This window comes from Motacilla alba, chromosome 2 (assembly GCF_015832195.1).
Source record: "Motacilla alba alba isolate MOTALB_02 chromosome 2, Motacilla_alba_V1.0_pri, whole genome shotgun sequence".
Taxonomy (NCBI): domain Eukaryota; kingdom Metazoa; phylum Chordata; class Aves; order Passeriformes; family Motacillidae; genus Motacilla; species Motacilla alba.
The window spans coordinates 86,856,171-86,871,535 of record NC_052017.1 but is presented as its reverse complement, the minus strand read 5'-3'; the positions used below and the strand labels follow the sequence as shown (position 1 = coordinate 86,871,535).

At 37.9% G+C, this 15,365-nt stretch overlaps 1 protein-coding gene across 5 annotated transcripts in view; it reads left to right on the top strand.

Annotated features, from left to right (window-relative positions):
* PTPN3 (protein tyrosine phosphatase non-receptor type 3) overlaps positions 1 to 15,365 on the top strand; it is a 158,074-nt gene that overhangs the window by 72,617 nt on the left and 70,092 nt on the right. For 4 of the 5 annotated variants that reach the window (XM_038163408.1, XM_038163399.1, XM_038163426.1 and 1 more), the window contains 5 exons: positions 7,555 to 7,662; positions 7,802 to 7,859; positions 8,945 to 9,023; positions 10,384 to 10,428; positions 11,340 to 11,392. In XM_038163408.1, coding sequence (XP_038019336.1) covers positions 7,555 to 7,662; positions 7,802 to 7,859; positions 8,945 to 9,023; positions 10,384 to 10,428; positions 11,340 to 11,392 — 343 coding nt within the window. The remainder of the gene's footprint in view (positions 1 to 7,554; positions 7,663 to 7,801; positions 7,860 to 8,944; positions 9,024 to 10,383; positions 10,429 to 11,339; positions 11,393 to 15,365) is intronic. The other variant, XM_038163416.1, reaches the window with a different exon arrangement.

The following is a 15,365-nucleotide window of genomic DNA, read 5'->3' as shown; positions in this document are numbered from 1 at the left end:
GATGTTGCATATGGATGTAACCAGAGGAAGTTTCTATCTATTGAGAAACCTGAAGATAGCTGCATAATTTCATTTCTGAAAAGTTGTTCTTATTAATCACTTATCCCGAAGAATATTGGTATCTTGACCAGCTGTAAAGAAAGATTTAATTGCAAGTGAGCAGCGCCGTTTTTCTCCTGGACTTGTTACTTTGGCAGCGTAGTGAAGTGGTTGGCTATTTTGTTCAATGCTTTTATATAGAAGTGTTATACTACAGTTTCAGGGAATCTGAATTTGGATTCACGGTATCACAAAGAGTTCATCAGTATAACCTGTGGTATGTGCTGATTTTATGATTTTAGGTCATCATTATCAAGAAAGTTCTCATGGGAGAACAGATAGACACATTCCACTACATTGCTTACAGTCCACAGAGTATGTTAACTATGCAAGGCTGACATGGCCTTTCTTGTTCTACTGTTATGTGTTTCAGTACTTAGATGGAACATGTCCAAAGTCCAGGCAAAGACTAGAAGTTGCATGGAAGCTGAGAGTTGGAAATGTTCTTTCAAACACGTTTGAAGCAAAGACTTGACTGCATTTAGTGCTGAATGTTGCACTTGACTTTAATTATATCTAGGCTTTCTTGAAGCCTCCCAGTAAGTTTCAGGTGTTTCAGTTTTATGCTAAGGTTAACTCATTTCTGTCCCTATTATCACCTTGTTGTGTTCTAAGACTATAATGCATAGGTTTTTCACCTGGAGAAAATGTTAGCTGTCATTCTGATACATAGAGAATTTGCTCATATACCATGTATGAGTGTGTTTAATAGGTATTTATTATATTATGTGTATTACATTGTGCAATAATGCAAATATGTCTGTAATTTTTGATATAAACATGCAGGTATTTTCTGGTTTTGCTCCACTTTGACTCATTTACCAGGAATGATCCCTTGGGAAGCATCTCTCAAGTAAACTGACTTTTGAGAAGGTGTAAAACCGACAGCGGCAGATCACTTCTGAATTGCATTGTCTATCTGAGTTAATGATTTTGTCTTACTACCTGGGATTTTTTGATTTTAGACTAGTTGTATTTTAGTAATGGTGTTTCCTTCTAGAAATAAAATGATGAGGCTGTAATGATTCAAAAAGCTTCATGAATTGAAGCTCAAATTGCAAGGAATATTTTTCCTGTCCTTCCACCTCATTTAAGTTTCTTCTTCCAGTATTTGAGAAGGAATATGATGGTTAAAATTAACACCCACAATTACTCTTGGTATATTTAAAATAATGGACAGAGGTACAAGTCTTAGAGGTTCTGAGGTTCTTTTTGACTGTGGATGTGAGTTTTATAATTTTAAACCATTCATAGAAAAATACAGTCTTGCAGAATTTTTGTTTATCTGTCACCAAGTTTTCCCACTCAGTATTGTTTGATAATACAAGATGGTTTAATGCTACTCTGTGTCCCTACATGTTGAAAGAACTGCTGTATGAAGTTTCAGGCTGGCAGCAAATATTTAGTTTTGTATTGAGTCAGGTCAGTATACTTGACTGGAAAGTAGTAAGACAGTATGAAATTTGATGATGCCTCTGAGGACAGTGAGAAAGTGATCTGCCCTACAGCAGGCTTGTTAGTCTTAGCCCTTTGTGGGGCAAGACTTCATAATAAATGCTGAAGGAAAGAATTCGTGGAGAGGAAATTTTTCCAAAGTTAGAATGGAATGACTAACCTCATATATATATGTTTGTTTTAAATAATTTTTGTGAGGCAAAGGAAATGCAGTGGGTTAAAGCTCTGTCCTTGGATAAATATTTTGTATGACCTTTATGTAGGAAAACACTGTGCTAAAGTCTATGGAATCTAGAAACGTTACAGGGTGGGCCAGGAGTTGACTGAGGAGTTGGCTGTAGTTCTTGGTGAAAAGGATATATTAAATAGTGCAAGGACATTAAAGGGGGTTCTTGACTATCAGATTTCCTTAATGTGTTGCTCTTGAAACTTTTTTAAAAAATCAAAAATATTGAGGCCTTATTAGCAACAAAAAGATACAGGAATATGAGGTAGCAGGTTATCTTGAACAAGGAGTAATTGCAGTGAGGGAAATCAGTAGTGTAAACTAATAGCTTTTATGAGATGAGGTAATGTTTTTTTAAGCTCAATTTTCAGTTGCACACAATAGAGAACAGTGGCAGTTTGCAGACTGAGCTGCTCATGTATTACTGTTCTGAAAAAGGTGAGTGCTTTCATGCACCAGGCAAGAATCTTCAGCCAGTGTCAAGGAAGTATTAGCAGTGTTAGTCTTGGCACTGAGGCAACCCTCCAGGGAATGTCACATGTGGATCCTGACCACTTGCAGACAAAAGAAGGAAGTTCCAGTCAGGCAGGCATAGAAAGTAAAACTGGGCTGCTCTGCAGAAGACTGGACCTTCGGAAAAAGCCTGTTCTGTTTATTCTAGATGAACAAAATCTTCCATGGTTGAAATAAGAGCATCAGGTCGGTAAATAAATTCCAGGAAGAGAAAGGGACAGAGATAGTAGAAGAGCAAATTAGCTGTGTGTTAAATTACTGCGGAAATGAAAAGAAAGTGGTAGCACTGTGTTCAGGCTCATGCATCTTTTAGGACCAAAGGACATAGGCTGTCTGGTTGCAAATGAGTGTTACAGGCTGAATTAGGAAAGGATGACCTCAAACAGCATGTGCAGGGCAGTGAGTATTGTGTCTAAAGTGAGACTGAATTTGCAAAAGCTTAGGTGGTGCTTAACTGGGAGGTTATCATTACCAGAATGGGGGCAAAGCTTCTGCAGAGAACAGGGGCATATGCTTTACATTGCACGGTCCTCTGCAATTATCACTTTGTACCGCTTACCTTGTAGAAGTTAACAACCTGAAGAAATTTACATGCTGATTTACCTCTTTAGTCCAAGGTTCTAACAATTTCACCTTACATTTATGCAGTTCTTAGGGCAGTGAGTCTTTATTACTCCAGGTTCTAGGCAATATTTGACATTAAAAAGTAATGAAGGGCTTTTTCCTCTTCACAGTTGTTTAACTTACTAGAAATTGACCAATTTAAATTCCCTAAATGTTGTAGGAACTTGTGGCATGAGTAGAATGTAACAGGTGTTAATTATGAGTGGTTTTAAGTATTAATTTTTGGCCTATCCAACGTAAGTTGCAATTGATTTGAAGACAGATTTAAATGGAGGTGAATAGTGTGTGGTTATGAGGTGGTTGATGTAAAGCTTTTAACATATAGATTGGTAGATATCATGAAGGTGAAATAAATAGAAAGTTCTTTTCAGGTGGAAACACACAAACTTCTTGAAAATGTTTCTTTTCAATAAAAACTTTGAAATTCTTAGGAGTTTGTGTCATTATAGCAGTGCAGGCTAGTGAGGAAAACATATACCTTTTAAAATTACACTACAGAAAATCAGTAGCTTAATTAGGAATGCCTTAAATATTTGCCCTAAAGGTTGATAGGGTTAAGGAGAACTTGATTCTGATGCCCAGTATAGCTGAGCAGTGTTCATGTCAGTTTTGCCCTCCTATGGCACAGGGGAATGAAAATAGGATGTGTTGTAAAGCACTTAACACATTGTAGTATTTGAATATGCTGTGGCTATGAATTGTATTGGAATGGATGTCAAAATTCAGAGGCTCTGATGTGACATGCTTAACCTGCCTCACTTTACACCTAGGTTTCAAAACTGTTAATTTACTAAATAAGTTTAAGATTGTGCAGCATTAGTTGTGTGGCCATTTTTAGGTATATAGACCGAAAAATAATTCAATTGCTTCTTAAAGCAATACCAAAATTAAGGAAATAAACATTTCCTTGAAAAACAACAAACCCCTTATAACTGGGAATTTCAACAAGACTTGAACAATTTAAAATAACATTTTTTACATAGCTTAGATCTCTTGACTGAGTGCTTGATCTAGGTACTGGGAAAAAAACTGTGCATTTAGTACCAGAGGGCAAGGAATGGAACCACATAAAAGTAATGCTGGAAATTATTTTTTTCTAGGAAATGTGGAGAGGCAGAAGAGAAGTAAATAGATGTGTAGGTGGATGAGACTAGTGCTGGCTGAACAGCTGGGTTTAGGGTTGGGAGACCCATGGGAACATTGCAGAGACAGAACTCTGCTGAGCAAGATGTCATAGTGGGGAGTTTGCTTGTCTTTACAGGGAAACAATGAGAAGGCTTAGCAATTCATATATGCTGGGGGAGGGGCAGGAATGCAATTGTGAGGGGATGGGGAGAGGGAAGGTGAAGGCATCTGAATTGGGATGAAAGACTGGAAGCATGGAAACTGAGAAGGAAATTTGGAGATAATGTTGTTGTGAAGAAAGGAGACTGAAAGGAATAAGAAGTGTTGAAATTCAAACTAAAAATTAGCAGAAGAATCCACCCTCTGTGGTCTTGCTCCTGCTCCATTTATAATGAAACCTGATATTCCTGAACACCTTCTTTCATCAAAGTCTTCAAAGTATCTATCCCACCCCCTGTAATTACTGCTTTTGGTCATAATTTAACTTTAGGAGCTCGTTTAGGTGCTGTCAAAAGCGCACACCATAGGTGTGCAATTAGGCTTCTGAGTTGTGCGGGTGTTGTGATGCCACTTAAAAGTGTTTTAATTTTCTGCTTATAAAAACCCAACCCTGGGGAAATGAATATGGTCAGTGCTAAAGATGAGCTTACTGATGTCAGGAAATGCCCATTTTTTCAGAGGACACAATCTGTTGTTTCCATGGGGCCCTCTTGTGTACACATATGGATCATTTCTGATGGACAAATCTCAGTCTGCATGGTGGAGGCAGTGCCACTGATGGACAGAGCTGCCTGACAGGTATATCGTGCCATGCCTTTGTGTGACAAGGAATGCATGGCTGCGTGGCCCTTACCTGTCACTGGCAGTTCAGTTTCTAAGGTGGATGTTAGGTGTATGCTATTTCAGAAAAAAAGTGGGATTTGATCAGTGCTGTGGTTTGACTATGCCAGCAGCCCGTTTGAAAGGTGGGGAGTGGGAATGTGCAGCTGGGGTAGAAGGAGGGTGCAAAGCTGCTGCTTTTAGTGGCCACACAGCCTTTACAGGCAGGCCTATGTGGACTCACATTTATTGTAAGATCTCAACTGTTTTCTCTGAAAGGTAAATAAGATGGGAGAGTGCTGGAGAAGAAAAGGTAGTCTCACCATCTGGGTGTTGCCTGCATTGTTTTCTCTACATGTGACTTTACTCCAGAAAAATTGGTACAGCTTTTCACGGGAGGCCAACAGCCTGATATGGTGATGCTGAGCGTTCAAGTCACAAATGAGCTGCTAGGAGCTTTGCTCTAGTAGTAGAAAATGTTCAATAATATTCCATCCTCCAAAGTGAGATGGGCCAAGTGGGTGTCCTTTGATTTAAATTTTGTTTTCCTTTTCTCGTCTTTTTAAATAGGAAGAATGGTCCTATGAGATAAGGAAAGACTATGGAATATAATGCAGTGTAAAGCACTCAATCACAACAGTGTTGTACCGTATTAAAAAAAATAATATAAAATCTGTTTTCTGAACAGGACCTACTGGGCTGCTCTATTATAAAAAATGTTTAAACAAAGAATTGAATTGGCTTATAAGTAAACACTTACATACTGAGCAAGACTGGGGCAAGCCACAGTAATGTGGCTTATGCATTAAGTCCTTCGTTTCAAGAGATTATTTGCAAAAAATTCAAGACTTTTTCTTAAGAAATTTGAACATAATAAAACCAGAGCTGAATTTTTAAGAAATTTGTTAAAGAATAAACTGCTTGTCTTTTGCAGTTCAAATAATTTTCCTCTGAGTTTTTGTCTGTTTGGTTTGAGGGTTTTTTGGGTTGGGGTTTTTAATGTGTGCAGATTATTTCTGCTTTTAAGAGAAACATTTTGAAAAATCTTAAAGTAATTAGGAAACTTTTTTTTCTTTTATTTTTATTTTTTTTTCAATAAAAAAGCAAACTGGCCTGATTTTTGCTCTATCCAGCAATTCTGTATATAAAAATCTAGAGCTAAGATGCCGTACAGCTCTGCACTCACCAAATACCATGGCAGGCAAAACAGACTGAACTTGGGGATTATAATTGAATTTCCTACAAACAAAATCAGAGTGGGATAAGAAGTAAAATAAATCTTAAAAACACCTTCCCACCATTCATCCTTCCTGCTCAGGCTCTTCCTTCTCCCCTGCAGTGGCACAGGAACACAGGGAATGGGGATTTTGGTCAGTTTGCCACAGGTTGTTTCTCCTGCTGTTCAGGGAGAGGAGTCCCTCCCATGAGAGACAGTTCTCCACAAATTTCTTCAATGGGCTTCCTACAGGCCACAGTTTTTCACAAATTGCTGCAATATGATCACTCTTCCCTGAGGTGCAGTCCTTCAGGGTCACAGGTTCTACCAGCAAACCTGCTCCAGTGTGGGTTTCTCTCTTCATGGGTCTGCAGGTCCCTGCCAGGAGCCTGCTCCACTCCTGGCTTCTCATTGATTCCAAACTCCTTTCAAGCATCCCTGCTCTGGCATGGGATCCTCCACAGGCTGCAGGTGGATCTCTGCCTCTCTTGTGGGATTCCATGGGCTGCAGGGACAGAGCTGCTTCACCATGACTTTAAGGGGAATCTCTGCTCTGGTGCCTCCCCAGTACCAAAATCTAGCCACACAAACCCAATACAGCAACCTCTCTATTACTTATTAGCATATTTAGGATTGCAGTCTTGCTGAGGGGGTTTGGTTTTTGGTTGTTTTTTTTTTTTTTTTTTTGGGGGGGGGGGGTATTTATTTGGTGTTTGGTGGCTTTTTTAATAGAATTGGTTCGTAGTGTTCTTTGGCAGAAGTTGGTTAATCTGTTCTCCACAATGCCATGGCATGGAGAGTCTTTTTTGGTTTGGGGGAAATTATACCAGCCTTAGACTTCTGATCTCTGCTGCCTGTTTGATACCATGTTGTACCAGTTCTTCTGTGATTCCTGTCATGGGGAGCATCTAGGCAGAAAATGGGGTGGCTGAATGGCAGCTGAGCACGTGGACACGAAGGGGCAGGTGAGAGTGCAGGCTGAAGTGTGGGATCTCATGGCTGGATCACAGGATCCCCCTCCTTTTTTTTTCCCATCCTGGTGTATACTTACTTTGCCTTTTATTAGCTACTGTAGAAGCACAACGTGCTGCTTTGGGGTGACAGCAGGGGCCAGAGCAGCCCCATGTGTCTGCAAGCCATCCCTGCAGGCTGCCACTCCGGGGGAAGGGCATGGCTTCCACTGTGGGCAAGGGAGGGGTGACCTGCTTACAATTAATTTGCCACACTCACATCAAGAGCTGGAACACATATCTGTTCATATTAGGAAATTTCATGTGCCTAAAGTATTTTGAAAAGTAACCCAAACCTTTATCAGAATAAAGTTCTTATTGCTGAAAAACTTTGAATTGATGAATTAGCAGCTATTTTTTAATGAGTTATATTCAGAAAAAAAACAAAACCAAATGAGTTTCAATTGATTGTATCTTAAAATATATAAGTGTTGCAGATTTCACTTATAAACATTTCTTGTTTTCAGAAACAGGACACTGGACAGATTTTATTGGATATGACCTATAACCAGCTGGGTGTGACAGAGAAGGAATATTTTGGTTTACAGCAAAATGAGACTTCAGTAGATTCACCTGTAAGTATAGTAAATAATAAATGTGTGTGCATGTATATGTGTGTATAAATATATACATATGTATGTATACACATATATTCATGTACACACATACACATAAACAGTATTTATTTGTAACTATTTTTAATCCATCTAATAGTTTTTCATTTCACAGCGATGGCTTGAACCAAGCAAACCTATTAGAAAACAGTTAAAAGGTAAGACTTGTTTTTACTATCTTGATTGTAACTTTGCAGTTCTGTTCTTCTATGTTCTTATAGCTAGAACAAATGCATATTGTCCAGATGGTAGATTTTCCTTCTTGTGTCTGCCAGTCTTTTCAGCAAATCCTTCTACTTCTCCTTACTCCTACCTGACTGGAAATAAGACCTGTTAGATCATTAATTTTGATGCTATAATAGCAGCTAAACCTGGTTTCTGAGCAGTGTTAGACATGTGTAGGTTACCATGAAAGCAGTAGTCATATTGTGGTGCCAGTGAATTCCTCCTGAGAGGGAAGCAAAGGAACAGAAGTTTTGATTGAGAGAGGAATAGCCAGTTTTGTGTGTAGGTTCTGAGAATTTCTTGTCTCACATACAATAAGAAACCCCAAATGTATGCATTTTTGTTAAAAAACAACTAACCAGAAAAACCAATGCCACACACTTCCAGGCACATCTTTTGTTCTAGTATGTCTTGTTTAATAGTATGTCTTGTTTTATATAGCTTTGGGTAACAGAGAATGCCTACTGAGACGGACGGCATAACCCTGGCTGGAGAACAGCTTAGGAGTGACATTGAGTGGCACTGTCCCAGTTTGTGCTGTGACACTTGAGATATGTTTTTCAGCACTCTCATTTCTACCTTGTGCTACAGTTAATGCTTTTTTTTTTTTTTTCAATTCATATACAAAAGTAGCATGTTTTGGACTTCTGTAATTTAATGTATTTATATGTTAGATAGAACTGAGCATTATCCCAACTGAGATACCTTAAATATATTTAGTCCTTTTCTGTCTTCTAATACTTAAGAGGCAAAGGAAGATCAGTAATGCCTTTTATGCAAAGTAGCATATGCAAAGTACTTTAAATGAAAGCATTACTACATTTGCGAGTATTTTCTTCTCAAAGTTGGTGTTCAGGCATCAGGAGAGACTTCTCATAGTTTCTTTTAGTTTAATGAAAAAAATACATGCGTTTTCTATGTGGTTGTTCATGTAATTTTTCTGTAAATATAGATATGAAAATATTACGCTCTTTCCGTTTTAAACTAAATATCGATTTGCTCTTCTAAAATATTGCAGGAGGTTTTCCCTGCACGCTTCATTTTCGTGTAAGGTTTTTTATACCTGATCCTAACACACTTCAGCAAGAACAAACCAGGTAACTTCTATTTGCCTTCATGAACTAAGAATGTGTCTTGCCCATGTCTGCAGCTTGGCAAATTATGCTATATTACATAGATAAGTTTCTGTTACTCTTGGTATTGAATGTATTTGGAATGGAGAGCTTAGTGCCATGCTCATGATGAGTAGTTTCTGGTATTCACAGCTTACTACTCTGAGATAGAGCTGGAGTGTAAGTTAGTACAAAGACGAAGGTGTTAAAAGTACGTTTATTTGCATCTTGAATTTTTTTTTTGAGTCTACATGCCCTAGGTCTATCTATCTTAGAAGTTTTATATCAACAGTGAGTGAGTTTTGAACATGTGTAGTAGATTTAATGCTGAGGGTGTGGGAGGGTGGGGTTTATTTTTTTTGGGGAAGAACCGGTAACAGTTCTTGTTTTCTAGTTTGCCCATTACTTGTAACATGCAAACATGTATAATGCTTTGGTTTACAGTAGACTTCTGAAGTTTTATTTTTAAACTGGTCTTTGAGTTTTTGGGCTGGTGGGGTGCATGAATTGTAAGGAATTTTCAATTCATTTGTCACAAGATTTTAATTGAATACTTGTTTTGTTCAGTGCCTGTAATTTGGAGTTTAGAATTTGAAGGCACACATTAATCTGACCATTAATCTGGCATTTATGGATCACTTTCATTGCTTAATAATTTCAGTGACTTGGGAATATAAATAGTACAACATGTGAAATTATATTTCTTGTACAAAATTTATCTTTTGACCTGTTTTGGTATTTGTTAATCACGCAGTTTTAAGCTGTTCTACAGTTTAAAACTGAAATTGTTCTAAGAGCTGCTCTTTAAAGTTCTTCACATGCCCACTCTTCAGTATCACTATAAACTAACATTGTCAAACCCACTAATAAGAGGAAGACTAAACTGCTCTTGGGGAATTGTTTAAGAGCTTTTTGTTAGCATATGCTGCTTGAGAAATGTCTCATCCTCCATTGAGTAGCTCCAAGACAGACTCTCACAGTCAAACCTTGATTGAGATTTAGGGTGTTTTTCCTTTCTTAATTTTTTTTTAAAATTTGCATTCAAACTGAGTATTCCAGGGAGAAAAAGAGCCCATTTCAGTGGTGATTTGGTTTTTGTAGTCTTAATTGCAACGTTAATACTGTGGCCCTGGAGTTGCAGTAGGGACTGGCAAAGGTCCTTAAAAATGTTGTGAGAGTAAGTGGGTGTATGATTGCATATTTGTAAATGCCACTAATATTTGTTCATCTGTTTTTATTGCTTGCTGGAAAATCTAATGAAGTAAAACTAATATATGTAGCTATTTAAATCATACCATTTAAAAATAAATGCACATTTGTTTCTTTTCCAAAAAATATTTTCTAGGCATTTATTTTTTCTGCAGTTGAAGATTGATATTGCAGAAGGAAGGTAATAAGAAGAATCTTCAATTTCTCTATAATTCTTTTAAAAATAAAAAGCCTTTGACCTGAGGGTATTGTTGCTGTAAAATTATCCCAGATATCCCATAAATATGCCTTGTGAAACATTGATTTAAAGGAAAATCACATTGCTAGGAAATGCTACAAATTTTCTCATAGCTCACTTATTGAGAACAGTTAGAAGTCTGTTGTGAATGAAGGAGATGCTGTGTGTCAACAGGCTCAACATCAGCCACAGAACTATTTATGCAAGGCTTGGTGTGCCAGGCATGGAATTCCAAACCTGGCGACCCACTACCTAGTGCAGTAATCTGGAGTTGCAATGGGCAGTTCATGCTATTGTTTCTCATTTCAGGGTTATATTATCTATATGGTGGGCATATACCCAGTGGTTTATTTGGCTGTGATTTTTCTGTGTTTGTACATTAAAAAAAAAAAGTAAAAAGGAAAACATGGTCCAAGTATTTGCTGCCAATTGTCATTTGCCTACAGGTGTTGGCTTTTTTTCTTTTATAGAGTCAGTTTTGGTCATAAGATCAGAGCTGTGTTTGTGCTTGGCATTTGGATAATTTTAGTGTTTGTGTCTCGTTTTAAATACACCAGAATACAGCCATTAAAGTAATGTCCAGAGCCCCATAAAAATCCTTTCTCCTTTTTCTTTCCTGACTAAGCATCCAGCAAGAGTTTGAGCATGTCCTTTTCCAATTAGTCCCTTTGTTCACTTAAGGGACTGTTTAGTATCCAGCTGTACTGTGCTTTAACAATCAAACTTACTAAGAAAAAATCAGACACTCTTTTGAAGATAAATTAGTCTTTGCATACTGAACTAATCATGAAACAGTTTCAATAAGATATACGTACAGCCTTTGTTTAAATAAAATTATTTCCTCTCCTTTCCAGGTTGTCATGCCCCATTAGTTCTGCTGTTGTTCTGGCATCATATGCAGTACAATGTAAGTAATAACCAACCATTATTTTGTTAATAAATTTATTTGACCAACTACATTCTTGGCTGTATGGCACTGAAAAGTCAGGAAAGATTTCTTTCCTTATCTATTTGTGCAGAGTATTCAGAATGAAGGTGAAGGTTATTAAAGCAGCCTCCAGAGACAGTCTAAATAGAAAAAGAATACTTTTTAGGCCTGTGAAAAAAAATAGTTTATACAAGAATAGTATTGCCAGAAGAATTTATGTGTGCTTCTGGCTGCTGACAAAAAAGTCAGGTTTGCATTGTCAATGAAAACAAAACTGTGAAACCTTACTGTGTGTTACAATAGCTACGAGAAAGCATTCCAAGGGAATAAGTGGTCATGTAGAGAACAGATAAGAGGAAGGTAAACTCATGATTAAGAAACTACAGTGTTCTTACACAATGTTTGTTTCATGGAATTTGGTTTGTTAGTTATGTAAAACTGGCCCTTTGCAACACATTTAAGGTGACTTTATGTATAAGAACTTACATCCTTCTCATCTGTCTTCAGCTGGCAAAAAAATTTCAAATGATGATACTAGTAAAACATCTTCTGTAGGAAAACCAAATTGGTAGTCTGCCAATGCCTCACAAGCATCCTCAACAGACAGGTCTTCCTCCAGCTGTTTTCCACTTTCTCATTAAACAAATAAAGAAAAAAAAAAGTTGGGGGTTTAGTAGAGTTTGCATATTTATTAAACTAGTCAGGGGAAAATAAGCAAGAATAGTTGTGTAATTATTTGGCTGAATCTCATTTCTTTTATGGAAAGGCTAACAAGGCCCACAGAAACAATTGAGGTAATTTTTGTTTGAAATAAGAACCAAGCTAAAATAATTAAAGTGTGGTTTTAAAGAGGAATGTGATAAGCTCTTAGTATCTGTTGAAACCCCGAGAGTCTATGAAACATTTGCTTTTATGTTTAAGCATATCATATGTTGCACCCTTTTATAAAATTAAACTGTAATCAAATTCAAGCTTCAGTAAGAACAATTGAAATTTTCCAAATTTCCCATAGTCCCAGCTTTCATGCCAAAATGAAATGCATCCAGCTCTGGTGTTTCTGAGGCCTGGTAAGGGCACTTGGAGGCTGAAACACTCTGCACCATTAGGATTGCTAAATGAATTGGTGATCCAATTGTGCTAAAGTTCAAAAATGAAGAATGCAAAGGTTTTATCAAAAGGGAAATTAATCATGCCATATCTTGTGTACCCCAAATCCCCAAGCTGTTCCTGCTTCTCCTTCAGTTTTATGACTGTTCCTTTTTTAGTACTTAGGCTAGGATACCTACTAACACAGTTATCTGTACTAAAGGAGAATGATAGAAGGACAACGAAGATTGTCAAAGGGTGCTAGTGTGCTTTAATAATTTCTTTCATGGTGGGTTCTGGATTTTCCATCGAGCTATTTATCTGTTTTTTCTGACTTCTGATAGGGCTGCTTTTACCAGGTGGTGGGGATTTTTTTGTTTCTTTTTCTATTTTAATTAAAAAAACCACAGCACAAAAACCCCCAAACTCAAAAGTAACTATTTTTTGCCATCTGATTTCCTTTCTGTTGCTGTTTTTGTGATACTGATATTTATTCTCTGCATTGGTAAGGAATGAAATGTTTGATAGAAAGACACAGTCCCTTAAGTTTTTGTTTTTGCTTTTACCTGAAGATGATGGCATAGGAAAGACATTTTTGAAATCAAGGGATTCGGTCTCCTTACTGAGTCATGTTTGCTGTGATTCCTGTCAATTGAAATTATTTTAAGTAGTTTTCTATTAGTGTTTTAATTTCTAATCATACTTAGTAAGGAAAGCTGAAGTTCTTGGTATGAGGTAGCTGCTTATGGAATGAGGTTGCCATGAATCAGTTTACCTGAGCTATTTAGTGCCACATCTTGGTGGCTTTCAGGCTGCTCTCTCCTTCTGTAGCTTCCCTTGTATGCAGAAGGGGAAATCCTTGTTGTCCAACAACCTTGGGGTTGTTTGCTTAAAAGGTGTAACAGTTGTTGCTGACAGGAGGGCTGAAGCAGATCTCTTTCACAGTGCATGAAGTCTGGTGTTTGATAGTTCTGCTTTTGCTTCTTAACTAAAGTTTTTCCATGTGCTGGTTGTATGGTTGGCCTTCAGAGGGTTTGCCTGAGTTTTACAAGGGAACAGTTTTTGGTGATATCTGCTGGGATGCTGCTTCTCTGTAGTGCCTTGTGTGCAGGCATTTGGTTCTGAAATAAAGCTCTGATGTGTCCCTCTGCAGCATACCCTGTGTTGCCTGGTGGGGCTAAGTTACAGGGGAATGCAAGTGGGTGTGAATACTGTCTGAATAACATGTGGCTGAACCTGATTACGAACATACTTCAGACACTTGAAGAATAAGTTGTTAGTGTATTATCAGGAATGTGCTTTGTGACAAAACAGTCAGTGGATTTAGATTTTTTTTTTTAGAACTTGTTAAAGGTGCATTTCAAATAATTTCATCATTGTGAGGTTGGAAGGATACACTTATACTGAAAAATCTTGATAAATAGTGTGGTTTTACTAGTGTAAAATGGGAAAGTTGTACTGTCTATAAAACCAATGCAGTACAACTATTCCTTTTTTAAATTTCAAATGGTGATTTAGAACCACTTGTTTTCTATCACTTCATGTGCTATTTCCAGGCCATTGTTTAAATGCCCAGCTACTGGTATATAAGAAATCCCATGGGTTTCGTGAGGATATGCTCTTATGTTAATAAATCCATTGCTGACTTGGGACTTGAATCTGAAGCACAGCCATAAAGCCAGCCAAGACGTTATGGGTACTTGTAAGCTTGTTTTTTCCTGAGCATCAGTTGCTCTTGTCTCCTGTGGTACTGCTCCTTTCAGTCCTGCTTTGGAAACCAGGAATCATCTCTAGCACACTACTATCTGTCTCTGGGACTTTGTTCAGAAAGGGGTTGACTGGTTGCAAGGGCTTCCAATGGACTTTAACCTCTTCTAAGGAAAGGAAGGCTGGTGATGATGAGGAGTCAAGGAAAGCTGAACTTAGTGTGAAAGTTTTTCAGGGTGTTAGAATTTTGGGAATGCCAGAAGATTGATGTCCCAGAGATAGAGGTGGGCTGTAAGACTTAGAGAAACATCAACACCACAGTGAAGCCTGACTCTTTCTTCTGACTTGCCATCACTTTATAAAAATTAGATTGACCCCTCAGACTTCCTAGTTTATGGAAACCTCTCTCTTTTCATGGTTAGCATTTGGGGATTTTTCTGTGTGTGCTCCCTACCCATACTTTCTTGAAGTGAAATAGTGCTCATAAGGACATCTCATAAAAGCTGAGAGATTTGCTTACAGATCATCCAGGTTTCCAGGGCATCTTTAACCCTTGTGTCTTAGAATCAAAATCAGACTGGATTAGCAGAGAGGACTTTAAGCTGAATTTCCAGGGTTTGAAATTACTTACTAGGTGTGTTGGGCAGTCTGAGGATTGTGTGCATGTCACATCTGTTCTTCTGAAGCCTGGAGCAGTGCTGCTCAGCCAGAGATACCTTTTATTATATCTTACAGTACCTGTCATCAGCAGTGCCAGTGTTATCTGTGTGATGGTGATGAAACTCCCAATACAAGAATCAGCTTGGAGAGATTAATTGAAAAACATTCCCATTTCCTTCCATGTAGTTCACTGAATTCCAGATTGCTGCTCCTGAGCATCTCTGTACAACAGATCATCTAAGTGTCCTCATTGTTTATATACAGCAACTTTCCAGCTCTTTTGGGCTGGTTTTCCCTAATTATATTTTACAGTTGTGTTAGGCAATACAGAAGCCACTTCAGGAGATTATTGCTTCAAGTGTTGTTTGTGATGGTCTTCCCTTAAGCCACAAATAATTTTTTGAACTGTAACACTTAAAAACAAGGTACAGTCTCCAGTGTGGAGAACCCCAGAATGGGATACTGGCCAGTGCTGTAGCTGAGGGAGCTGACTTTCTGC